General features: G+C 43.6%; 1 protein-coding gene across 3 annotated transcripts in view; it reads right to left on the reverse strand.

The window, feature by feature from the left end:
• The window catches only part of CDK20 (cyclin dependent kinase 20), a 39,130-nt gene extending 15,379 nt beyond the window's left edge, over positions 1 to 23,751 (reverse strand). The window contains exons 1-10 of one of the 3 annotated variants that reach the window (XM_016135457.2): positions 23,444 to 23,751; positions 22,945 to 23,058; positions 21,398 to 21,586; positions 21,047 to 21,168; positions 20,799 to 20,861; positions 19,859 to 19,982; positions 19,249 to 19,404; positions 12,550 to 12,587; positions 6,614 to 6,777; positions 6,089 to 6,207 (exon numbers count right to left, since the gene is read on the reverse strand). In XM_016135457.2, coding sequence (XP_015990943.2) covers positions 6,089 to 6,207; positions 6,614 to 6,777; positions 12,550 to 12,587; positions 19,249 to 19,404; positions 19,859 to 19,982; positions 20,799 to 20,861; positions 21,047 to 21,168; positions 21,398 to 21,586; positions 22,945 to 23,058; positions 23,444 to 23,518 — 1,164 coding nt within the window. In that variant the 5' untranslated portion in view covers positions 23,519 to 23,751. Of the gene's footprint in view, positions 1 to 6,088; positions 6,208 to 6,613; positions 6,778 to 12,121; positions 12,588 to 14,712; positions 18,608 to 19,248; positions 19,405 to 19,858; positions 19,983 to 20,798; positions 20,862 to 21,046; positions 21,169 to 21,397; positions 21,587 to 22,944; positions 23,059 to 23,443 lie in introns of those variants that run through there. The other 2 variants (XR_004956297.1, XR_004956298.1) reach the window with 2 other exon arrangements.
• Between the last annotated feature and the right edge of the window lie 1,532 nt (positions 23,752 to 25,283).

The raw sequence follows: 25,283 nt of genomic DNA on the forward strand, positions 1-25,283 counted from the left end.
TAGGAAGGTTCTTCAAAAAACTAAGAATTGATCTACCATATGACCCAGCAATCCCTCTACTAGGTATTTATCCTCAAAGACTTAAAAAGTCATATCCATAAAGATATTTGCACACCAACGTTCATAGCAGTACTATTCACAGTGGTCAAGACACGGAAACAACCGAAGTGTCTTACAATAGATGAGTAGATAAAGAAGCTGTGGTACATATATACAATAGGATATTACTTAGCCATAGGAAGAGATGAAATACTGCCATTTGCAACAACCTGGATGGACCTCAAGATAATCATGCTAAGCAAAATAAGCCAGACAGCAAAAGTTGAAAATCACATGATATCACTCATATGTGGCATATAAACCTAAAAGCAGCAAATGAACAGGACAAACAGAGACTCATGGACATGGACTATAGACTCGTGGTTATCAGAAGGTAAGGTGTAGGAGAGGAGGGGGAAGGTAGACGGGGTAAAGGGGGGTATAGGGGGAGGGTGAAGGATGTAGAGGGGATCAAATATATGGTAGCCGAAGGAAACTGGACTTTGGGTGGTAAACACACAATAGAATATACAGATGTTAAATTAAAATGTACACCTGAAAATTATATAACTATTAACCAATGTTACCCCAATAAACTTAATTAAAATATATATATATGTATCCAAAAAATTTTACATAAATATTGACAAACTAAACCCAGTGATACTATATAAAAAGACTCATCCACAGTGAGAATGAGGAAGAACCACACCATTGCTGGCAATGGCAATGTTAAGACAAAACATTTGGAAATTTAGAATAATTTTCTAGCAAAATATAAGTGATTCAGCTTGACTGAAAAACAGGTAAAAACCTGGACAGAAGAGGAGTTACAAAGGAAACTGAAAAGGCAGAGACAAAAGGCCCAGACACTTCACAAGGGACTCAGTCCATCTCTTAAGAAATGTATAATTCCTGTGCTATTCCTTTTACTATTTCAGGTTATAGAAAATGTTAGAAAGCTCCTGATGCCTTCTGTGAAAGTAGCAATAAAAGAAAATACAGACAAATATAACTTATAAATAGAGATGAAAATTTTAAGTATTATTATTCAGAGCCCCAGCAATATATTAAAAAAATTATATACTATGATCTATTAGAGTTGGTTCCAGAAATGCAAGGATAATTTGAATAATTATATTTCAAATTAAGACTGAGGAGCCACAGAAAATAATCAATAAATGCCCCCAAAGCACTGGCACCTATTGCCAAATTTTAACAGCCATTCCTTAGAGATTTTTAAAAAATCTCTAAGTAACACAGGACAATAATATAATAAATGATATTTACCAGACACTAAAAGCAAATATCAAATTCAAAAGAGATCTGTATAGCAAAGGAAACAATGAATAGAATGAAAAGGCAATATATGGAATGGAAAAAAATATTTGGAAACCATCTGTCAGATAAAGCAGGAGTCCCCTATCCTTGGGTTACGGACAGGTACTGGTCTGCGGCCTGTTAGGAACCAGGTCACACAGCAGGGTGTGAGCAGTGGGCGGGTGAGTGAAACTTCATCTATATTGGCAGCTTCTCCCAGCACTAGCATCACTGCCTCAGCTCCACCTCAGATCATCAGACATTAGATTCTCATAGGAGCACCGGTCACTGGTGCCAAAAAGGTTGGGGACCACTGAGATAAGTGGTTAATTTCTAAAAATACATAAAATCCTACAACTCAAGAGCAAAAAACTAATAACTTGATTTAAAAATGAGCTAAAGACTTGAACAAACGTTGCAAACACATAAATGGCCAACAGTGTTCAAGATTACTAATCATCAGGGAAATGCCAATCAAAACCAAAGTGAGACAGATTCCACATAACCCCTGTTAAGATAGCTATGATCAAAATAAATAACAAGTGTTGGTGAGGATGTAGAGGAAAGGGAATCCTTCTGCACTGTTGGTAGAAATATGAATTGCTACAGAAAACACTATGGAGTTCCTCAATTAAACATACAACTACCTTATAATCAGCAATCCCACTTCTAGGTATTCAATGAAGTGAAATTAAGATCTCAAAGAGATATCTGCACTCCCATATTCAGTGCAGCAGTGTTCACAAGAGCTAAGATATGGAAACAACCTAAATATCCATCAATGGATGAATAAAGCAAATGTGATGTGTGTGTGTAAACCCCTACCACACACACATACATACAATAGAATATTATTCAGCATCAAAAAAAAGGGAAATCTTGCAAAATTTGACAACATGGATGAATCTTAAGGGTATCATGCTAAGTGAAATAAGCCAGTCACAGGACAAACACTGTAAGGATTCTACTTACATAAGGTACCTAAAATAGTCAAACTCATGGAAGCAGAGAGCAGAATGGTGGTTGCCGGGGGCTGGAGGAGGAAAAATGGGAGCTGATGTTTGACGAGTGTACAATAATGCAGGATGAATTAAGTCCTAGAAATCTGCTGCACAACACTGTGACTATGGTTACTGTATACTTAAAAATCTGTTCAGAGGGTAGCTCTTATGTTAAGTGTTCTTACCACAATAAAATAAAAATCAAAAAACTAAAGGCATACCTAGAAAAAAATCAGGAACAAGACAGAATGCCCACCACTACTAATCAGTTTGGTTTTAGAAACCCTAGGTGAGGGAGTAACAAATGAAAATAGCGAATACAAATATTAGGAATTATATGATGAAAATACATTATTTTCAGGTAATATAATTATAAATATAGAACAGATAAAACACTATTATAAGAAACTTTATTAAACTGGGTAAAACAAGATACAAATACAAAAAAAATCAGTATTTTTCCTTTATATTCATAGTAACAAGACAGGAACAAAAATAGAAAAATATCCCATTCTTATGCTATTACTATCATATTGTTTAGCTACTTACTAGCTATTATTAACAAGAAAATGTAAAAAGTCAAGAGTAAGTTTAGCGAGAGGAGTAAAAAGTATTCAAGACTTTAGTCATTAGTTTAAGAGCTGGACAAATACAAACAGCCCATGTTTGGGGAAGATTTAATGCATTATAAAATGTCAGCCCTTTCCAAAATGATTTATAAATGTAATGCATTTCAATCAGAATTCAAATTTGATTTGTTTTAGACATCAAAAAAAAAAAAGGTTCCAAAGTTCATATAGAAGAATGACTATAAGAAAAATTTTGAAAACACAATTGTAAAGAGGATCTGCTTTACAACTAGATATTCAAAATTTTATGAAGCTAAATTATAAGCTATTCAAATAACATGACACCAGCACAACAATCATGCAAATAAATAAAACAGAAAAGAGGTCAAAGGCCCAAATATAAAGGGAAATTTGGTATAAAATAGGAGGCAATGTCAGTCAGTGCAGAAAAGACTATTCAATAAACACTGTTGAGGTAGCTGGCTACATAGTTGGAATAAACTACAGGTAAATCCTACTTCCAATTAAATACAAAAATAATTCTTGATGAATTAAAGATAAAAATGTAAAAGAATTATAACCGTTCCATTTTATTATTGGTTATTGCTGTTAATCTCTTTCTGTACCTAATTTATAAATTAAAATTTATCATAGGTACATACAGGAAAAAACGTAGTACATATAGGGTTCAGTACTGTCTAAGGTTTCAGGTGTCCACCAGGGGTCCTGGAAGGTATCCCTGGCGGATAAGGGGGGACGACTGTAAATGCATATTGTTAAGTGAAAGAAGCCAACATGGAAAGGCTATATAGTGCACAATTCCAAACAAATGACTGAACTTTTTAAAAATAAGGTTCAAACGAATGCTTAAAAGGGTATTAAGTTTGGGAAGCCAGGTAGAAAGATGGGTGTAGAGGGCTCTGCCGCTCAGAAATGTTGTTTCCCATTGTGGAAACAACGAACCACACACTAAAGGAGAGTTTGGTAAGCCCACTGCCCATTTTGTATTTTAGTTTAAAAAAAAAATCAAAAGAATATTTCATGACATGTGAAAATTATATGAAACTCACATTTCCGTGTCCATAACATAGTTTTACTGGAACACAGCACTCTCTTTTGTTTACGTGTTATCTATGGCTGCTTCTCCATTGCAACAACACTATTGAGCAGTTGTGACAGAGATCACATGGCTTACAAAGCCTAAGATATCTGCTATCTGGCTCTTACAGAAAAAGTCTGCTGACCCTTGCACCAAAGCTCTCTCTGTTTCAAGTCAGACCTCTGTTTTGGAAACTATAGAACTGCCAAGCCTTCAGATCTTCCTGTGCAAGAGCTCCTAAACCTAAGCTTATCCATGGGTGGCCACAGTCCACAGCCCACAGCCCGAGGCAGGTCTCTTCCAGCAGAGGCCTGTGAAGAAATGGAGCAATAAAATACAAATAAATAAAACACAAACCCATCACCTACACCAATTACCAGAGACCTCCACGTGAAATTATAGTGTCAAACATCATCTTGTATATAAGAAAAACCAAGATAAACAACTGAAAAATTAACTATGGAAGAATGAGAAATGATGCAAATAAGTGTATCTTTAAACAAAAAAAAGAGCAATTGGAGAAAATGAAACAATTTCTGAAAATCAAAAATGTTTCTATAAAGCAGATAACAGACACTCTCTAAAGTATACAAATCAAGAAAATCTGCTAATCAAACATAAAAACTGATAAACTGATAGCCACCAGGAAAACTAAAATCAGAAATGATTTTTAAAAATGGTTGCCTCTGGGAAAAGAATCTGAGAAAAGTAGGAGGGAGACAGTGTTTTCACTTCTCACAAAGTATCTTTTTAGTTCCATTTTTCTTTTTATGATTCAAAAGCAAAACAAATGATAACCACGACTCATTCTAAAACTGCTCTCGTTCCCCTGCTCTCATTGATCTTCCCTTTCCATGTCCCTATCCTGTTTTGCTTACCAGACCTGGTCTGTCATCCTGCATCTCTCTGGAATCCTGGGCTGGAGCCCAGCTGGGACTTTCAGAGAGTCACTCACACATTGGCAGCCACTAGTGGCCTCAGGATCACAAGCTGGCCATTTCAAAGTACCACCCCGCACCCCTCCATCACCAAACAGAGCTCACACCCCTTCTCTTTCATGGATGGTAATATAAAGCCTAGGCAGAGCAGTGATCCCAACATGAGCACAAGGGTACAAGAATGCAGCTCCCATTAGCCAGCTTCCTACCTGGACTGACAAGAAAGGCTCAGGTCATGGTCAGAGGTTGCTGAGAACCTGGATGCCCTCTTCACAGGAAGCAGGGGAGTTCAGAGAAGAGGTGTTCTGCGGGAATTAGGTGGAGCCTCCTGGAGCTCTGCTTGGGGATCCTACTCTGCTCTCTATGCACAACTTTCACATGAAAGGAACCTGCCACTTCCAGCAGACCTGGGCCACGAAGATGAGCACCCACCTCACCAAAAGGCATCAGAGGTGCCTTTGCATATCTATCTAGAGGATCTGGAAATTTCCAGGAAAGGATCCATTATAGGAAATTAGATTTTGTCTATGTGTGAGCTAGGTAGAACCCTGGATTTTCAGGGTGGACAACAGACTCAGAGACACCCTCTCTCCTAGGCTATATTTGTATAAAATTAGGATGATAATGATAATAATAATAATAATGAAGAAGAAGGAGGAGGAGGAAGAGGAGGAGGAGGAGGAAGAGGAGGTCTGCTTAGCTGCTGTGAGAATCAAATAAGAAAATAGACAGGAAAGATTTTAGCTATGAGTGCCAACAACATGTAAATTACTAATCAAGTTATCAAGGTTTAACACTTAGTTTGCACGTAGGGATGACTAAAAGCTGCAATTCCCTGGGCACAACCATTCAGGGGGCTGTCGTCAGCTCCAATGTGGACGTCACAGAACTGGGCACGGCAGCTGCCATGGCTTAGTGCAAACAGCCTCCACTGGGCACTGCACGGCAGAAGTTAGGAGCATGTCATCTGCAATCAGTCAACTCAGATTTCAAGTGTGACCTAGCATGGGGACTGCACAACTCAAATTTTTCATTTGTACAGTGGGGGTCCCACCTCTCTGTCATGGTTAAATGAGACTGAGGACACTCAGTACTTATCCTGGCCCCCTCCGGGCCGCTCACCTCTTGCAGATCCCAGGCACGCACGGTACCATCTGAGGACACAGTGCACACCACAGACTTCTCCTGTCCATCAAAGCGATACTCGTTGGTTGAGATGTAGGCCAGCTCATCTATCTCTCCTGAAAGAGAATACTTGTCTCAACGCACACTTGAATGCCTTAAATGTGAACACTGAACCTGGTGTAGTGGAGGTGAGACAATCACTCCTCTCTCTCTTTCATCAGTAAGATAGGTGCTGGTTTGGGGACAGCAGAGGACAGTAAGGGCTAAGGCTTTAAATTTACGACTTGCATTTCATGCCTGGGACTGCCCACATAACCATGAAATAGATGTAATGATACCTTCCTCATAGGATTACAGTGAGAAGCAAATGACATAACACAGATGTAGAACCCAGAATGGTATGTACCTGCCAAGTGGCATTTCCCAACTCACTGGCTGAAACACAAAATCCCATGAGACTCGACCAGGAGAGTGAGCAGAGCAGTGGGAAAGAGTACAGCTACCACACTCCCCGCCCCATACCTTTGTGCCCAGCAATGGCTTTGCAGACGAAATCCTTCTCTGGCCGTCCGGATTCCATTCGGAACTCCAGTTCCGATCGGCAGAGATAGTACTGTTTCCATGTTTGTGTGCCTAGAGTCATCTGGGAGTCTTTACAGGAGGACCAGCGTCTCAGACAAAGCTGCCTAAAAAACAGACCCGCAGTCCCAGGCAGGACAGAGCAGTGATTAGAAAGTACTGTGGTATCAATAGGCCTAGCTTTGTTTCTCGGTTTCACCACCTATTAGCTTGGACACTTCACTTTGCCTGCATAGACCTCGATTTCCTCTGCTGTTAGATCGGGGAAATGATTGAGATGACACCGAGCTAGTACTCACCACATCAGGTATAAGTTCTTGTTGTGTATCCAGTCAATCTGCAATAACAACCCTGTGAAGTAGGTCTGATCCCCATCCTATACGAGGACAGAGAGGCAGAGAGGGGTAAACAACTCACCCAAGGTTATGAAGCCCTGGTCGTGCAACTGGAATTCAAGCATCTGCAATTTTAAAGTACCCAACTCTTACTGCTGAATTGTCTATTTCTCCCTTCAGTTCTGTCAGTCCTTCATGTATTTTGATGCTCAGTTATTAGGTGCACATATGTTTACAATTTTTGGATCTTGATAGATTAAGCTGTTTGTTTAAAATATCCTTTTTTGTCTGTAGTAGCACCTTTTGTCTTAAGGTCTATTTTGTCTAATATTAGCTTGGCCATTCCAGCTCTCTTTTGGTTACTGTTTGCATGGTATATCTGTTTCCACTCTTTTAAGCTTGAGTCTTTGAGTCTAAAGTGTGTCTATTATAGACAGCATAAAGGTGGGTATTTTTAACCCCTTCTGCCAATCTCCTGCCTTTTTACTGGAGTGTTTAATCCATATATATTCAATGTGACTACTGATAAGGTAGGATTTACATATGTTATTTTGCTTTTTTCTATATTTCTATGCCTTTCCCCCCCTCTTCCTCTATCACTGCCTTTTTTGGTGTTAATGTTGTAGTATCTATTTTAATCCATTGTCATTTCTCATACCTTATTTTTTGAGTTCTTAATGGTTGCCTAGGGGATTACTATTAAAATCTTAATTTACAACAATCTAGTTTTGATTAATATCTATTAATTTCAATGGTATTCACATTTTGCTCCTATATAGCTCCATTTCCTGCCCCCTCATTCATGCTGTTATTCTTACAAATTAAATCTTTAAACGTATGTACCTAAGAGATTTATAATTATTGCTTTATGCAATAAAAGTTGTTTTAACTCACATAGGATAAAAAGAGTCACAAAAAATACTTTATAATGCCTTTTATATATGCATATATAATCACTTTATGGTGCTATTTCTTCATGTGGATTCAAGTTCTTGTCTAATCTCCTCAGTCTGAAAGATTCCTTTTAGCATTTCTTGCAAGGCAAGGTCTACCAGCAGCAAAATCTCTGAGCTTTTATTAATGTAGAAATATCTTAATTTTCTCCTTCATTTTGCTAGACTAGAATTCTGAGTGACAATATTTTTTTCTCAATATTTTCAATATGTCATCCCATTACTTTCTGGGCTCCAAGTTTTTTTTATGAGAAATCAACCATTAAATTTATTGGAGTTCCCTTGTGTATGATGAATTGTTTCCTCTTGATGCTTTCAAGTTTCTCTTTCTGATTTTGGCTTTCAAATCTGATTATAATGTGTCTCAATGTGAAACTGTTTATCCCACTCGCACTCATTGAGTTTTTGGATGTGTAAGTTAACATTTTTCATCAAATTGGGGAAGTTTTCAGCCATTACTTCTTTAAATACTTTCTTCCTTCTCCTTTTCCCCTTTCTGAGACTCCTATTATGCATTGTTGGTATGCTTGATGGTGTCCACAGGTCTCTTAGGCACTATTCATATTTCTTCATCTTTATATTCATTCTGTTCTTTAGACTGGATCTCAACTGACCTAACTTCATGTTCACTGATTATTTCTTCAGCCTGCTCAAATCTGCTCTTGAATTTTTAATTTGATGTACTTTTCTCCTCCATAAATTCTATTTAGTTTTTTATAATTTCTCTTAATTGATTATTTTCTTTGGAATGAGACATTGTCCTTCTACTTTCCTTTAGTTCTTTTCACACAGTTTCCTTTAGTTCTTTGGACATACAGTTGACCCTCGAATAATATGGGTTTGAACTGCACAGGTCCGCTTATAAGTAGATTATTTTTCAATAAATATGTACAGTACTATTGATGTATTTTCCTTATGGTTTTCTTTTCTCTAGCTTATTTTACTGTAACAATAGAGTATGTAATACATAGTCAATTAACATACAAAATGTTAATTGGTTGTTCATGTTTTTGGTAAGGCTTCTTATCAACAGGTTATTAAAATTTAAGTTTTGGGAGAGTAGAAGAGTTATATATGGTCTTTGATTGTGCAGGGCAGTTAGTGCCCTAAACCCCTTTAAATCAGCTATTTTAAGTACAGTTGTTCAAGAGACAACTGTACTTAAAATAGCTGATTTAGTCTTTGTTTATTTAAAGTACCACATTATGTGGAAATCTGATTCCTCCACCCCAGCTTTGTTGTTGCTGCTTGTTGTTTGTTTAGTGACATTTATACACTAATTCTAAAAAGTCTGTATTCTTCATTATGTCTGGCCACTGAAAGCCTCTGCTCAGTTAAATTAATGCTCACTAACGAGTGGTTAGAAATTTCCTAAACATCTAGAACCACTAAGTCTCTCAGTCATTGCCAAAGCTCTGTGTGTTATATTGGAGCATGTGTTCAACACTCAGTCAGGCAGTTGACTACTGTGCCTTAGCCTTCACTTCCTGCTTGCACAGAACCTCAGGTCAGCCAGAGGTGAGAGTTTAGAGCCCTCTTAGGTCTTTTCTAAGTTAGTGTGAAGCCCTGCATGTGCACATGGCCTTCTAGATTTCTAGGAATATGTTGGGGCTTTCCAAAACCCCTAAAGACATCACATTCCCATCTTTTCATTTGAAGTTTTTTGGCTAACCTCTTTCTATAACTATCATTCATCAGCTCTGACAGCCACAAAGTTAATCAATTGTTTTGACAAATGCCCCAAAGCCTTTTCATACTGGGTGAACTCCAAGTCAGGCAAAATAAAGAGAGCCAGCATGTGAGGTCTTCCAATAAACAGCAGACAGGTCCAGTAAAGACAATTCTGTGGTAGTAAGACTTTGAAGGTTTTCTAATCCCATTCTTCCCCCTCATTGACATGTATGTGCCATGCTCTGTGCTGGGCATTAAGGACCTTCTAACACAGCGGTCCTCAAAATTTTGGCACTAGGGACTGTTGCTACTATGAGAATCTAATGTATGATGATCTGAAGTAGAGTTGAGGTGGTGATGCCAGCACTGGGGAGCGGCTGTAAACATAGATGAAGCTTCGCTTGCTGCCCGCTGCTCACCTCCTGCTGTGCAGCCTGGTTCCTAACAGGCCACAAACGAGTACCAGTCCGCAGCCCTAGGGTGGGGGACCCTTGTTCTAACACACTGAGAAAGATACAGTGCTTGTGTTGGATAAAAGTTTTTCTGTGCTTGCCAAAACACTGGTCCAGAAGCAGTATACTGGCAGTTTGTGGGCAGAATGGGATGCCAGATTATATTGTTTGGCCTACATAGAAATGGCCCATGTGAACTAGCCAACACATAAAAATCAGGAGACTTCACATAAAAATCAGGTAAAAGCATAAAGTCTAGCTATACTGAGACCAAATTCCCACCTGGCAAAATTTATCTAGAGTTGCACAGAGCTGTACCCTTTAGAAAAGAATGAGCTCTAAGCTCCACCATGATCTTCACTATCCCTTTTATCTCCTGGACTCTGAGGCTGTTAGCTGCCTCACATCATCATTTTTGTATGTTGTTAATGTTCTTTTAGTTGAAATAAGAGGAAAGGGAAATTTGTTATTCATCTCTCAATCTAAAAAGAATGAAAATAAAAGCTAGACCACGAAGATAATGCGGTTTAAGAAAAAGGGGAGATGGCACATTTCTTTGTTAAAATGAAGTCTATTTCTACATAATTAAGGCCATTATACATAAATCATAAGTAGGACCCATGACCAATATTCAGAAGAAATAAGAAAAGCAAATGATTTAACTAGAAAAAAAAAAAGGAGACTGTAAACAAGGTTGATGTATGGATGAATAAAATATGTGACATGCCTCTTAAATACAATGATACAGCAAGTAAAAAAATACCATGGCACTAAAACCTTTCAGATAGCAATTAATAACAAAACAATTTATTATACACAACAGAAATTATATATCTTAAACAAAATCAAATATTTGCAATTTTACTAACCAAAAAGCTAGTTTAGTGTGTTACAGAAATGGCAGAATTTAAAATGTGATGAAGCATTTAAATAAGTCACTTGCAGCATTTTTGATTAAAACTGTAGAGTACAGATTTAACATATATGACCAGTTAACCATTTTCATTCACTGTATCCATAATTTCTATAGGCCTGGTACCATGATAGGCATGACACATGCATGTGATCACGCTCCCGGCATGCTGCTGTCCCAGCCTCAAAAACATAATAAACCTAGTGTTTTTATAAGAGCATAGGTCAAGGATACCACCCCAAGGAATACCTTTATGCAAAAAGAGTTTAACGCCAAACATCATGAAAAAATAATGAACCAAAAACTGACTGTGACTTGGTTTTCAGACAGAGGCACAACAGTAACATATGATATACCTATGGAGATTAGGTGAAAAGCTGCTGAAGAGTTTTTTTAAACTGCTTACAGAAATACACTTACTCATGTCACACAAATGGAAATTCCTACCCCAGCTTGTCAGCAAAGATGAGAACAAAGATTACAGTTTGGGACTGGCATCCTACCCATTTTAACAGGTGAACATTGCTCTTCAAGGGCTTCCACAAATAATCACACCAATCCAAATGTCAATTCACTTATTCCTAGTAACACAATGTCTTTGAGAATCACATTTGGAAAGACAATCTTGTCTATTTACCTACAGATAAATCGATTTCCAGAACTGAATGTTATATCTAGAGCATATTCCTCAAATTACTGAGATAAAGACAAAACCAATAAAAGTTCTCTTACTTTATAAGTGACTGAAGAGAGTAACATCATTTTTCCAATTAACATTATTGGCAATAAAAAGTGAATGAAAAGGAACAAACACAACTGTGCTAGGATACCGAAAACTAAGTATGGCAAGACTGGCATTCCAGAATTCTAAAATATCTTAACGTACCGTTATCCTAAAAATAACAACCATGAAGCCGAGATTCTCTCCACATTGGGAAGGACCTCCAAGTGTGAACAGCTGTCTTTCATCACGAAGGACTAAAACTAAGCATAGCTCCTAGCTGACAGTCAAGGCTATAGTCTGTCCTGCACTCAGCAAGAGGTAGAAAATCTGACACATATCTTGAGGCAAAAGAAAAGACGTCAGGTTCCAAAGTAGAAATAAATAGGAAAGAAAAATTTAATGATTTGATGATTAAAACATTTATTTTCAACTTTAATTTTTTGAATTTTATTTTTAAGTTCTAATATCACACATGCTTATTTAGCTATGCTGTTACACCAGTAATGAATTAAAATAAAAGTGGTTTACATGTCTGATTTGTCTTCTGTCAGCCAGTTGCGTTTATTTGCTATACATTTCTTCCCCTGAGTTTGGTACCCCTGCCTTATATCAACTTCCCACTCCATTAATAAAATCTCTTATATTTCAGTATACTATGAAAAGAGTCTTATGTCCCCAACAAGGGAGCAGTTTTCTGCTGGTAGAGGCTGTTGATTTGCCCTTTTCAACAGAGCAAGAAAACGCAGTGAGTACTCAAAAAACTTATCCAGTGCACATCTCTCTCTTTTGCAGGACATTCTTCTGACCATATTTGGCTCTTCCTTCACTCACCTCCACAATTCCTTGGTTCTTGAAACCTCATTCCAGACCTAGAACAAGGGAGAGAAGACAGTATCTGGTTAGTCAACATGCAGTTAATAGTAGCTAGCCTACCAGGCCCTACGGAGGGGGCTAAATCAGAGTCAGCGCCCACACTCAAGAAAACTTACTCTGGGGAATTAGAGATACATTCAAATAAAAACCACCACACAATGAGTGAGAAAGGAGAGAATGACCAACTTAATGGAGCCAAGAGGCTCAGAAGTGATTTCTAATCAAGTCCCAAAGGATGGGTCATTGTACCTTAAAAGAATGACTAAAGCATTCCAGGGAGACACAGAACTGCCTGGGCAAAGATTCAGAAGAATGAGAAAGATGGTAAGTAATTCACTTAATTAGAACATAAGGTTCTGGGAAAAGGAGCTGGAGATTGGCTTACACCAATTCCCAAAAGTTGTAATGGCAAAAACAGTGAGAAGCTACTTGAGAATTGTAAATGGAAGAGTGGTGGGTCAAACTGTGTTTTAGTAAAATTGCTCTGGCTGCTGTGAGAAGGAAGGATTGAAAATGAGGGCAGGTCCCATAATAAGGCTGCTTCAATGGGGTAAATTAAGGCACTGGTCTAAGGGATGTCCTAGAGATGCCGAGATGGCAGAAGGAAACAGCTGCCTAGGGGAGGATACTATGCAGGCCCTACTCCACAAACTGTCCTCTGCATTATGTGGAAGAGGCTCAGGTGGCTCCTGCATCCTGGAACTTCTTGGCCTCTCCACCTGGACCACCTTTGACTCAGAGACTATACAGCTTCAGTGTGAACTAATCTGGAGCTTTCTCTGGTCCAGCCCCACTAAGGGTCCCATCCTAGAAATGTGACTTTCCAGCCCCTGACAAATCCAACAACCATTGTCTGTTGAGCCCAAAGCCCCATTTCCATAGCCCTCACTCACCTTCTAGATCAAATTTTCTCAGCCCTTAAGAAGTCTTTTTGGCTGATAGGAATGGAATGTTTGTAGTTTGCAAAATCCAGCCAGGCAAGAAAATTTATTCATTTCCCTTTTCTATAGTTCCCAGTTCAAAACTCAGAACTGAGATTTTACTTCCCACATATAAAGTTATAACATGTAATATAACCTACAAAATAAATGCTACCCACCTTTAAGGGTCCCTCTGTTAGATCCTGGCCTTAACCATACACCATCAGGCAGGGATTACTAACCTCATTTTACCTAACAGGAAGCTAAGACCTGGAGAACTTGGTGCTTTCAAAGGGTATAAAGGCACCTCCCTTTCAAACTCTGCCCCTATGCTATCCCCAGCCTGCTGCTGTTGTGAAAACAACCAAGGATCCAATTCCAGCCCTAATACCTCGGTGATCTTGGACAATGCACTCACCGAGATACTCACTTTCCCTATTGGTAAAAATGGGGATGAAAAGCTGGCATTTCACTTGATACATTTAAAATTATAATTACAGAATTCAAGTAAGGATCTATTTATTAATCTTTTTAAAAGATGACTTAAAAAAGTATTCTAAAAGTAAAGAAATGTATTTACTCAACAACTATTTAGAGTACACTAAATGTCAAGTCACATACGGTGCTAGAGTCAATGTGAGGTAAAAGACCAAAAAACCCTGTTAGGAATGAGTCTAGCAGGGAAAAGCAAACATTAAACGAATTCACCCTACAGACAAACACCTAGTTACAGTTGTGTTGAGTCCTAGGAGGGAAAAGATTAGTGCACTTTTAACAAAGGATGAAGTGCAGATGAGACTAAGGCATTCAACAGGCACTTTGCCCGGCCAGGACGAAAGTGCAAGGGGCTGGGAAGGAACAGCCCTGAGCCTGTAGGAGGTCACCACTCGTGGGGAGAACTGGGGGCGTGGCTTTCAGGCAAGCCCCAGGAGGAAAATGCCAGAATATTCCAGCAGTGGGAAGAGAAAGAAAACCGAGCCCTAAGCCAATCTTAGGGGGTAATCCTGATGGCAGGGCGCCAGGGGTGGGGGTGGGGTTTAGAGCAACCCTCCAGAAGCCACTAGCGCCCTCTGCCGGTCACGGATTCAGGGCCGCCTAACACTCGCTCCCAGATGGGGAAACTGAGGTCCGGGGCAGAAGGCCTGGCTTTAGAAACCCAGTGACCAAGAACCCTGCCCAGCCTCCCGCCGGGGCATGCTACCTTGTCCACCTGGGCGGCGCAGAGCAGGTCTCGGGCCTCCAGGAAAGAGAAGACATGCAGAAGCTCGTGCAGACCCAGCCGCGGCTCCATCACGTCCACAGCTCCAGCTCCGCCACGCCTTCACCGTGCTTCTGCCCCACAGGCCAATCCTTGACCAATCCTCAGCGCTTCCGCCTCGCAGGCTAATCCCCGCCCAGCCCACCGCGCTTCCGCCCTGCAGGCAAAATCAGTCCAGTCCCTGGCATTTCGGCCAGGCTCAACCAATCCCCGTCCAGCTCGCTGCGCATCCCCGCTGGTAGCCCAATCCCCGCCCCCCGCCGCAGCGCTTGGCTCTCTCCTCCTGCTGCGCTTCCAACCCATTCAGTAGCCCACCAGCCTCGCTTCTCCCTAGCCTTCGGTTTGCCTTTCACTCTTGGACCTCGCTTTTGTCCTGACCCTTGTCTTGACACTCGCTCATCCCTTTATACTGACGTGCACCCTCGCCCCGGCCTTTGTCCTTGCACTGACCCTCACGCTAAACTTTATGGTGGCCCCCAAACAGCACCTCATAACCCCTTGTCCTGGTGCTTGATCTCGCCCCTTTATCTCACTCTTGACAATACATATGCCCCTCTCTAGACCTGGTTCTGCCACTTGCCCTTATCCTGACTTTGTTCCTCAACCTCGCCCTGACCATCACCCTAATCCTTACTAGCATTTGTTATCCATGCCTACACTCATTCCTACACTCACCTAATCTAGACCCTGACACACCTTCATCCTGAACTTTGCCCTGGCTCTAACTAACCCTAGTGCCTCTCTTACTATGACCCCTAACTTGGTCCTCATGCTAGTCTTGGGCCCTGACCCTGGACCTCACTCTGGACTTGGTACTGCCCCTGGCTAAGTTCAGGTCAGTTAGTATAAAGGTGAAGATCATGAGCAAGTTCAAGGTCAGAGAGGATCAGCATCACAAGAAGAGGGTAAGGTCAGGGACAGAGTGATAAAGGTCAGAACCAGAGTAAGAATGAGTGTGCATTTCAGGGCAAAATTCTGTACCACGTTAAGAGTCAGGATGAGACAGAGGTCAGTGTTGTAGTCAGTGTCAGAATCAGGTTCAAGGTCCAAATTCATGTAAGGGAAATTTTTGGGCAAGGGTTATGATCAAGATCAAGATAAGTGTGAGAGTCATAATCAAGGTCGGGATCAGGGTCAGGATCCATTAGAAAATCAAAGGGGATGCAGGTCAGGTTGAGGTAAGTTTGAGAGTTGGACTCAGGTTGACAGTGAATGTCCACTTCTGTGTAGGATTCAGGGTCAAGGTCAGGATGAAGTTGATGTTAAAGATTAGGGTTCAGGATTCAGATCAATGTGAGTATAGGGTCAGTGTCAGGTTCAAGTATGTTTTCAGGTCAGAATGAACATGATATTTATTGTCAAGGTCAATCAAAAGATGGGATTCGTTTTCTATTGCTGCTGAAAAAGTCAAGCCTTCTCTACTCTACCTTCCTCTTGAGCGTACACCCACCTGGATAATCCATGATACTCTTTCCAGCTCAAGGTCTGTACCCTTAATTACATTTGCAAGGTCCTTTTTGCTATGTGAGATGACATTTTCATAGGTTAGAACATGGACATATTTGGGGGCAGGCATTATTCCACCTACCACAGAGAGTCAGAGTTAGGTTTATAGTCAAGGTCAGGTTTAAGGTCATGACAGGATAAGGTGAGTCACTGACAACAGCCAAGTGAGTCCAAGTTCTGTTCGAAGGTCAGAATTAGGATGAGGATCAAGGTAGGGGTGAAACTGAGGTCTAGGTCAAGGTGTCAGGATCAAGGTCATGGTCAGGTTTGGGGTGTAAATTAGTTTCAGCTCGAATGTATGGTGTAGCTCAAGGTCAGGTTCAAGTTAAGTTCAGGGTCAGGGTGGGTCAATATGATGGTCCTTGTTAAGGTAAAGATACAATTTACAGGCAGAGTGAAGTTGAGGGTCAGAATCAGATTGAAGGTGGTGATTGTATCATTCATGATAGTGTTCTGTGTCATGACCAGCATGACAAATTGTCATTGTCAAGGGTAAGTCCAGGTCAAGATAAGTATGACAGTCATGTTAATGGTCAGCATCAAGGTCATGATGAGCATAAAATTATGAATGTTAGAGGGTCAGTATTAAGGTGAAGGTGATGGCCAAGTTCATGGACAAGGTCAAGTGGAGTCAGAGTTATGATGAGGGTCAGGGTCGATGCCAAGATCAAGGTCAGGTATGGGTGGGTAAGCGTCTAGCAAAGAATTGGGTGAGTACATCTGTCAGGGTTGGGGTGATGAGTAAGGGTCAAGTTCAGTGAAAAGCTTAAGGTCAGGGCAGGGTAGGTTTTAGGGTCTTGTGTGAGTAGGTTTGGTTGAGGGTCAGTGGTCAGAAGTGTGAGTACAGGCTCCCATTTGTGTGGAGGTGAGAAATATCAGAAACTGAGCTAGATGTGGCTGGAGAAACAGGCAGAGGCCAGATTCCAGAAACATCTTTAAAGACATGAGACAGTCAGACTTTTTCCTGAAAGCAACTGGAGTTTACTGTGTTTTGTATTCCCTCTAAAAGCAGTGACTTGGCAGGGTTAGTCACCTCTTCCTCAGTGCCAGATGGAGCACAAAATGAGTATTTTAAGAATAAAGATTACTAAGAATAAATTTCTCTAGTCTGTTTTTATCTATCCCTGAACCAATACCACGCACAATTATTATAACCCAATAAGTCTTGGTATCTGATAGGGTAAATCCTTTCATCATTTTTCTCTTCTTCTGTTTCTGCCTCCTGTTTCTCCTCACAACACTTTCATTTTCATACATATTTTATAATAGTCTTATCAAATTATTAAATAAGAAAAACAAGAGCAGGATGGAGTTGTATTGAGATTTACTGAATTAACAAATCAGTTCCAGGAATGCCTGTCTCCTTATCTGCTTAGTATCTCTGCATAAGGAGGTGGCACATCTGGTCCTGGTTCACCCTACTCCTGAGGGTGGAGATATTTATAAACCAGATTAAGGTATTAAGTCTGCAACCTGAGTCATCGTTGAGCCTTGACTTCAGCCACCTCACCTCCAAATGGAAGCTCTGTCATACAAAGCTCCAAGGAAGCCCCCAGGACTAGAGTTTCTGTAAATGGGGCCACTTTCCCAGTGACCACAGAGAACCAAGGGCCAGGAGATGATGCCACCTCAGCCACTTCCCTCAATAGGAATGAAAAAGGGGCAGACACCAGGCAGAACTACTTGGAGTTTTTATAATAAACTTCAAAACTGAACTAGCATTTAATGTCCCTGAGAATAAAAGCAAACCAAACATCCCTTCCCACTTGCATTTCCAACATAAGGACATCTTACTCTGTGTTCCTGCAGATGGCTCTACCAGGACCACCCTTGACCAGGAAGGCAGCACCTGGAGAAGCAGCACCATGGCAGGTACAGAAGTGGGCTCACTGTCTTTCTGATGGGTAAGTCAGCAGCACACAGATGAGAGGCCAAGGGCATAGCCACGGGTCTCCTTCACTGCTGGGGCTGGATGTCCTTATCACCTGGCTGGGACAGGACCAGGTATGGAGTGAGCCCAGGATGGCTGTAGTGTGACCATGGGGAGGTCGTGGTAGGTGGAGTCAGGCTGGAGCAGAGGAACAAGAAACCCAAGTGGCCCTGGAGACAGAATGGTGAGGCCTGGTCCAGCATCTCAGCCCTCTGGGATGAAGGGCCGAATCAGCTCCGGATTCAACAGTGACTCCTCGAGGGGCCGGTCCACGTGGAAGTCATGAACATGGGGGGGCCCTGGGTGGGCCTTGGGGGCTGGTCCCCCTGGGCGATGGGGAATCGGTAGCTCCGAAGGGTGGGCAGGCAGGGGAGCCGTGAAGAAGTACTGGTGCAGGAGGGCCTGAGGGTGGCAAGCAAAGGACAGCAGAAGGAAACCAGTCACCTACAGTTCTCAGACTTAACTCACTTCCCTGAAGGGGAGACTGCTTATCTGCTACCAGCTCAGCTGACTCACATCTCCAGTGATTACTGTCTGAGAACTACTCCAGATACTGGGGATGCAGTATATGTATCTGGGGTTGGGGGGACAATAAGCAAGATAAAAACGTAAGATACTATGGCAGATGACTAGTGCTGGAGAAGCAGCAGACCTAAAGAGTGGTGAGAAGAAGTTCCCTGGGAGGTGGCACTTGAGCAGAGACAGAAGTGAGTCAGTGAGGCCCAGGGACAGACGTGCACAGACTCTAAAACATGGAGGGGACCCTGGGTCCACGTGTTCACTCTGGGCCAGGGCCCAGGATGGTGCCCAGCATGTGCCGATGCTAAATACCTCCTGAAGGAATGAAGGAATGAAGGCGTGAGTCACCAGTGAAGTGGGCATGCCTATCTAATGGGCCACCCATTCCTGCCTGCTGCCCCTCTGGGGCCTGCTCAAGGAAGGTATACTGGCTCCTCATCCCCCAACACAAGTGCTAAGAGACATTGACCTCCTGGGTCACATGGGCATGAGTGAGGAGGATCAGGGCAATGGGGTCACCCTACCTGGGAGGCTGAAATGCGCTGGCGTGGAGGGTAGAGAAGGAACTGCCCCAGCAGGTCCAAGGCCTGGGGAGAGGCATCAGGCAGCACCTCCCCCAGAGGCACAGGTGCCTGCTCCTTGAAGGAGATCTTGTTGTAGTCTGGCAGCTCCATGATCTCCTGAGGAAAAGGGGGCGCCTCAGGGCCAGCACTGCTTGTCAGTTCCCTCTGTAGTTAGTCCTCATTCCCTGTTGCCCACCTGCTCACACTTATTAGCTGCTCCCCCACCCATGTGCCCCACTCTCATCCCATCACTTATATCTTCACACACTCACTCAGTGCTTCAGTCCTTCATGCCCCTACCCTCGGCACCTGCTCCACCCCAGCTTGGTGAGAACTGCAGTGTGGGTGGATAGAACTGCTAAGGATGGATAGGAAGGGACGGGGGACAGGACCTGGTCTTTCTGCCTGCAACATGGCAAGGAGGGAGGAGCCCTTAAGCTGGGCCAGTGGTCTGGGATTTCAAGAAGACATGGGACCATGAGAGAGAAGGTGCAAAAAAGGAGAGTCATCACTGTCGAGGGAAACAAAGGACACCTGCCCCCAGCACTCCCCACCATAGGCCCCTGCAAACCGGCCAGACTTGAGGGCTGGGAGTGCCTAAGATGCGAAGCACACAGCAAAGCTGTTCGATGTCGTTCTCCCCTGGGAACAGCGGGGACCCATTCAACAGCTCCCCCAGGATACAGCCCACGGCCCTGCAGATACAGAACCCAAATAGCTCAGAGATTGCACACCACGGACAAAGATCTCCCCATACCAGTTCCATTGCCTCACACCACAGACACCCCATGTGTGTCCAGTCTACTCATACCAGCTCCATCACTCCCTGCCAGGACACAGATCTCCTCACACAAGCTCCCACCACTCACACTGGGGTCAGGGTACCCATAAAGTAGCCTAGAGGCTTCACAGCCAATAATACAGACCACCAATCAAAATCCTCAAGCCTAGAACACAGAGCATATCCCCCTTTCCAAGAAGATCTCAAGTCTCAACTTAGGAACACACAGCAACCCCTCAGCAGTTTTGAGGCTTCTCAGAGTCTCATACTCTGGGACACACAACCACCTCCTCACATTCAGGGGCAGACCTCCAAATATCTCAAATTCTTAGGCATGTATGAACCAACCTACCCCAAATAAAGGTTCAGAGCTTTCACATCCAGGAACCTGGGACTCTGGGTAGCTCAGAGACATTACATCCTGAATTATGACCCCTGTAGCAGCTTAGACACTCCACACCTCAGACCACCTTCCCACCACAGCCCAGAACCTCCTCACTTGGGGCAACTACTCTGATCCCACCCAAATCTCATGGAGAGGAACACTGATCCCAAACTCCTCAGAGGTACCCTAACTAGTGAAGACACCCCAACTAGGGAAGATACTTCAAGGCAATCTAGAATTCGCATCAGGAAAACACCCTCAAAAGACTTTCAGACCTCAATACCCAGGAGGAAAAGGTGACCCCATGACCCACATTCCCCTTTGCCCAGCCCACAGGAGTCTCACCACAGGTCGACGCCCTGGTCATACTGGCGGGCACCGTACAGGAGCTCAGGGGCTCGGTACCACCTATGAAAGGAGGGCACGCAGTCACAGCAAGGTCACCGACAGCAGGCTGCCCTGGAAGGTCACCCCGGCCTCCACACTAGCTTCATGAGCGATGTCTGGACAGAAAGTCCATAAGCATCTCTTCCCCAATGGGAAGGTTGGGCCCATCCACTGCCAGGTCCTGCCTGGGAACTGGCCCTCCCTACCTGGTGGCCACCTGGTGCGTGTAGAGGCGGCTGCCATCTGGGGAAAAGACCCGGGCGAGGCCAAAGTCTGCTATCTTGAGCTGGCCAGAGGCACTGATGAGCAGGTTGGCTGGTTTCAGGTCCTAAGGGCACCAAAGGAGGCATCGGTTCCTCCAGTGCCCCAGAAGACCTTGGGAAAGAAGCACTTGAAGGCTGAGCAGCTAGGTCAGCCCAGGTCCCCACCCTGTGCAGGACCACCCCCTGGCCCTAACCCATATAGGCCCTGCCCCTCTGACCATGTCTTCGTCAATGGCTGGCCCACTCCCAGCCCAGTTGTCTCCCAGACCCTGTTCCGCCCATACTGTGACTGACCCGATGTACGATGTTGTTGGCATGGCAGAAGGCAACGCCTTTAAGCAGCATCTGCAGGTAGCTCTTGACTTGTGCCTGGGCCAGTGGCCTCTGGGCGTGGCGCACCACCTCAGCCAGATCTGACAGCATAAACTCGAAGGCCAGCACGAAGCCTGCCCCATGTGGGAACACGGCCTTCAGTTGCACCACCTGTAGGCAGGGCCTCCTGTCAGCCCCCAGACTCATATGGCTCAGACTCTCTCTGAGCCCCCAGCCCTTGTCCCAGCAGAAGATAAGGCAGACAGAGGAGATGACATGAGATTGGAGCTCAGAACCAAGGAATTGGGTGGCATCTTATTGTTCCCCTCTCCTGCGAGAAAGTAGGTCCCCACTCTAATACTCCACTCATACTCAGGGAAAAGGAGGTCGAAAGAAGGCAAGCTTAGGGCAGTGTCTGGTCCCCCACCTAGCCCACAAACTAGAAAATCACCTGAAAATAGACATAGACACACACACACACACACGAGCATTAAACCTCCTCCCCTTTCCTCTAGAGTCATTAAATCACAGCATGGACAGAAAGCAAGGGAGATCACAACTCTCCAGCACTGGGGCGGGCGGAGACATGTCACATGTACTTCCTGAGGGCCCACAGGATCACAAGAGTTGGACTGCTCAGCACTGAGCAAGAGCAGGGGCTGGTGGGTTCTGAAGGACCTTAAGGAGCTCACAGCACAGGGGGACAGACTACTGGCAAATGAGTGAACAAACCTACAGGGTACATCCAGGTTCTAATGAGGATAGAAAAGAACAGATGGGATGGGGTTAGGGAGCTAAGAAGGAGCTCTGAGCAGGGGGATAGCAAGTACAAGACCCTGAGGACACGAGAAAGAACTATGAAAAGAATGAGGCTGGAATGTAAGGTGTCCTTCCTCACAGGCACACAGCCTCTCCCAATTCTGTCACAGCACAAACCACACCAGCTGGACCCTATAGCTTCTGTCCATCTCCCCTACCACACTTAAGTTCTGAAGAGCCAGGTGAGGGCCAGTTTCTCTCCCTTTTGCCAGTGCCCAACACAGGGTAGGGCTTACAGGAAGCCCTAAGGTTAAAACAGCCTCACTCCTCAATCAGACCTTGGCCAAAGCCTCCAAGAACAAGCTGAGCACCCATGAGGTGGTGGCTGAGCCTACTCATCTGTTTTGTAGAGTAGTGGAAAAAACTCAGGACAATGTACGTAAAGCAGTTAACACAGACTGCAGAACATAGCAGCTCAATAGGTGGCAGTTATTGTTATCAATAAAAATCACTGAACATTTTGAGAAATAAGGCATAAGTTACTGAATGAAGAAATGAATGAATGAGTACAGAAAAAAGTGGGTGTACAAGAAGAGTGAATGAATGAGAAATGAAGTAACTGGGTGAATAAGAATGAATATGTGGATAAGAATGGGAGTAAGTGACGAGTGAGGAAGCAGATAAGGGAGCAGAGTGGGTGTGGGCCCCCCAGGGTGGAAGTGAGTGAAGGAGGGCAGGACGAGGCATCTCAGAACCCCAGCCCCACTCACATACTGATTGTCCTCGATCTCCTGCAGGGCCTTGATCTCCCGCAGGGCCTGGTTGGGGATGCCATCCTCCAGCCGCCGCAGAGCCACCTTCTTGAGAGCAACGATCTCTCCAGTCTGTGAGGGGCAGTACACAGATCCTGCTACTCTATCCATGGCTGGGAAAGGGGGCGACAGGACAAGAAAAGTGCCATCTAGGTGGGACGCAGAAGCCTGAGGGCCTCATGGGGGCGTAAAGCGTCTCTCAGCCCCGTTCTGGAGGGAAATCAAGGCCTGCAATCACAGCGTCGGGCAAATAGCTCAGAAACATCCACGCCACGCCCCTAGGGGCACTTGTGGGATGACCACTGTACCATTTCTGGTGGTAGGCAGCTGGCTGCAACCTGGACGCCCCAACCCCATCCCTTAAAGGGGTAAAAGTGAAAACGGGTACATCTCATAGACAGAAATGAATGGAATCCAAAGGAGGAAGACCCAGGCGGCCCTCGCGGACCTGGCTCACCTCCACGTGCTTGGCCTTGAATACGATGCCATGTGCGCCCTCCCCGATGCGGCCCAGGATGCAGTACTGGTCCATTGCCCACCCCGCCTCCCGCGCCCGGACGCGGCTGCCTAGCAACAGGACGGCCTCCGAGAGCCGATACCGGGTCGCAAAGTACAGCTAGGGACGCCGTGCGGACTTTGTCTGCACCTTCCCTTAGGTCTCCGCCACCATTCTGCAGGGGACTTCACTTGGCTGAAGTCATCTGTGAGCAAAAAACGGCAGCCCGGCCAGGAGCAATGGCAGTCACTGCCGCCTCTCTGCACAGCCCCGACGCTACGTAAGGAGCTACGCTAGTGCACGTAGCGGGGCGGAGCTGCGCAGTCAGGGGCGGGGCCGCGCGGCCGGGAGTGAGGCCAAGGTGACGCGAGCTGAGCCGGCTCTTCCCTAGCGAGGCCATCCTCCCCAGCCATACCATCAAAGGTTGTTGACAACACAAGTAGCTCTTAAGTGTCTGAAAAGATGCTCAATTTCACGCACAAGATAAATGTGAAATAATGTACGATTTTTCAGATGGCAAAAGATTCCAGATCTAACACCATTGGCCAAGCAATAGGAAAACAAGAGCTTTCATAAATTGCTTGTGGAAGTGTAATTTGGCAATGCTAATCAATTGCAAATGCATATCCCCTTAGACTCAGCAATCCCATTTCTAGAAATTCTCCTAACGGATATATTGTACATATGGTGCAAAATTATTAACTGAAGCATTGTTTAAATAGCAAAATATTGGAAACACCACAGATGTCTATCATTAGAAGTCTGACTAAATTGTGATACCTCTATCAAATGAAATACTAAGCAGCCTTAAAAATGAGCAAAGACACTTTTATGTATAGTAATAGGAATACTTCTAAGATATAATGTTAAGTTAAAAAGGCATGATACAGAACAGAACATATAAAAGTGCCACTAGCTGCGTAAAAAGAAAAGGAGAAAAGAATATAAAAAATGCTATTCGTGCATTACAAGATTTCTGAAAAGATATGCAAGATTTCATGATTGTGGTTACCTGTTAGAGAAGAGACCAGAATTGGGAACAGGATAAGAGGCCAACTTTGCATTGGGCCACTTTGTATTCTTAGAGTTTTGAACCATATAATCTATTATTCAAAAAATTAAATATTTTCTGGTTCATAAATTCCACTCTTAACAATTTCATAAGAATGCCTGATGTCCATACAAAGATGTTCACCCTGTTTGATGATAGCAGAGGCCAGACAATAACACAACTATATTTTGGCAATTCTGGAAATCAAATTATCTTCCCTCTCCAGGCTTTCTTGTTGTTGCTTTTTGTTTGTTCGGTATATCTTCTGACCTAATTGTGAAATGACTGTTTTCTTTAGCTTACATAGCCTCTGAAACTTCTGCTCAGTTAGCTTAGTGTGTGTGTGTGTGTGTGCGTGTGTGTGTGTGTGTGTGCGCGTGCGTGTTTAGCCCCACCTTTAACACTCAACAGGGCAGTTGCCAACTCTGCGTTATTTTTCAATTATTGCTGGTGCAGAGCCTCAAATTCAGCCTTGTCAAGTCTTTCCTGAACACATGCACAGCTCTGAGCATGTACACATCCCTTCATAGGTATGTGACCGCCTAGATTCCCAGCAATATGACAGAGTTTTTCAAAGCCCTATGAACATCTCATTCCTCAACTTTTCCTTTGAAGCTTCTTGGTCAGCCTATTATTTTCCCCACTGTCATCCTCTCCATCACATAGCCACAAAGTTAATCAATTGCCTCTAATATTTTTAACAAATATCCTAGAGTAAAGACTTTGCACTGGGTGAGTTATGAGTCAGCT

The sequence above is a fragment of the Rousettus aegyptiacus genome, unplaced genomic scaffold (genome assembly GCF_014176215.1).
Source record: "Rousettus aegyptiacus isolate mRouAeg1 unplaced genomic scaffold, mRouAeg1.p scaffold_m13_p_3, whole genome shotgun sequence".
Classification (NCBI taxonomy): domain Eukaryota; kingdom Metazoa; phylum Chordata; class Mammalia; order Chiroptera; family Pteropodidae; genus Rousettus; species Rousettus aegyptiacus.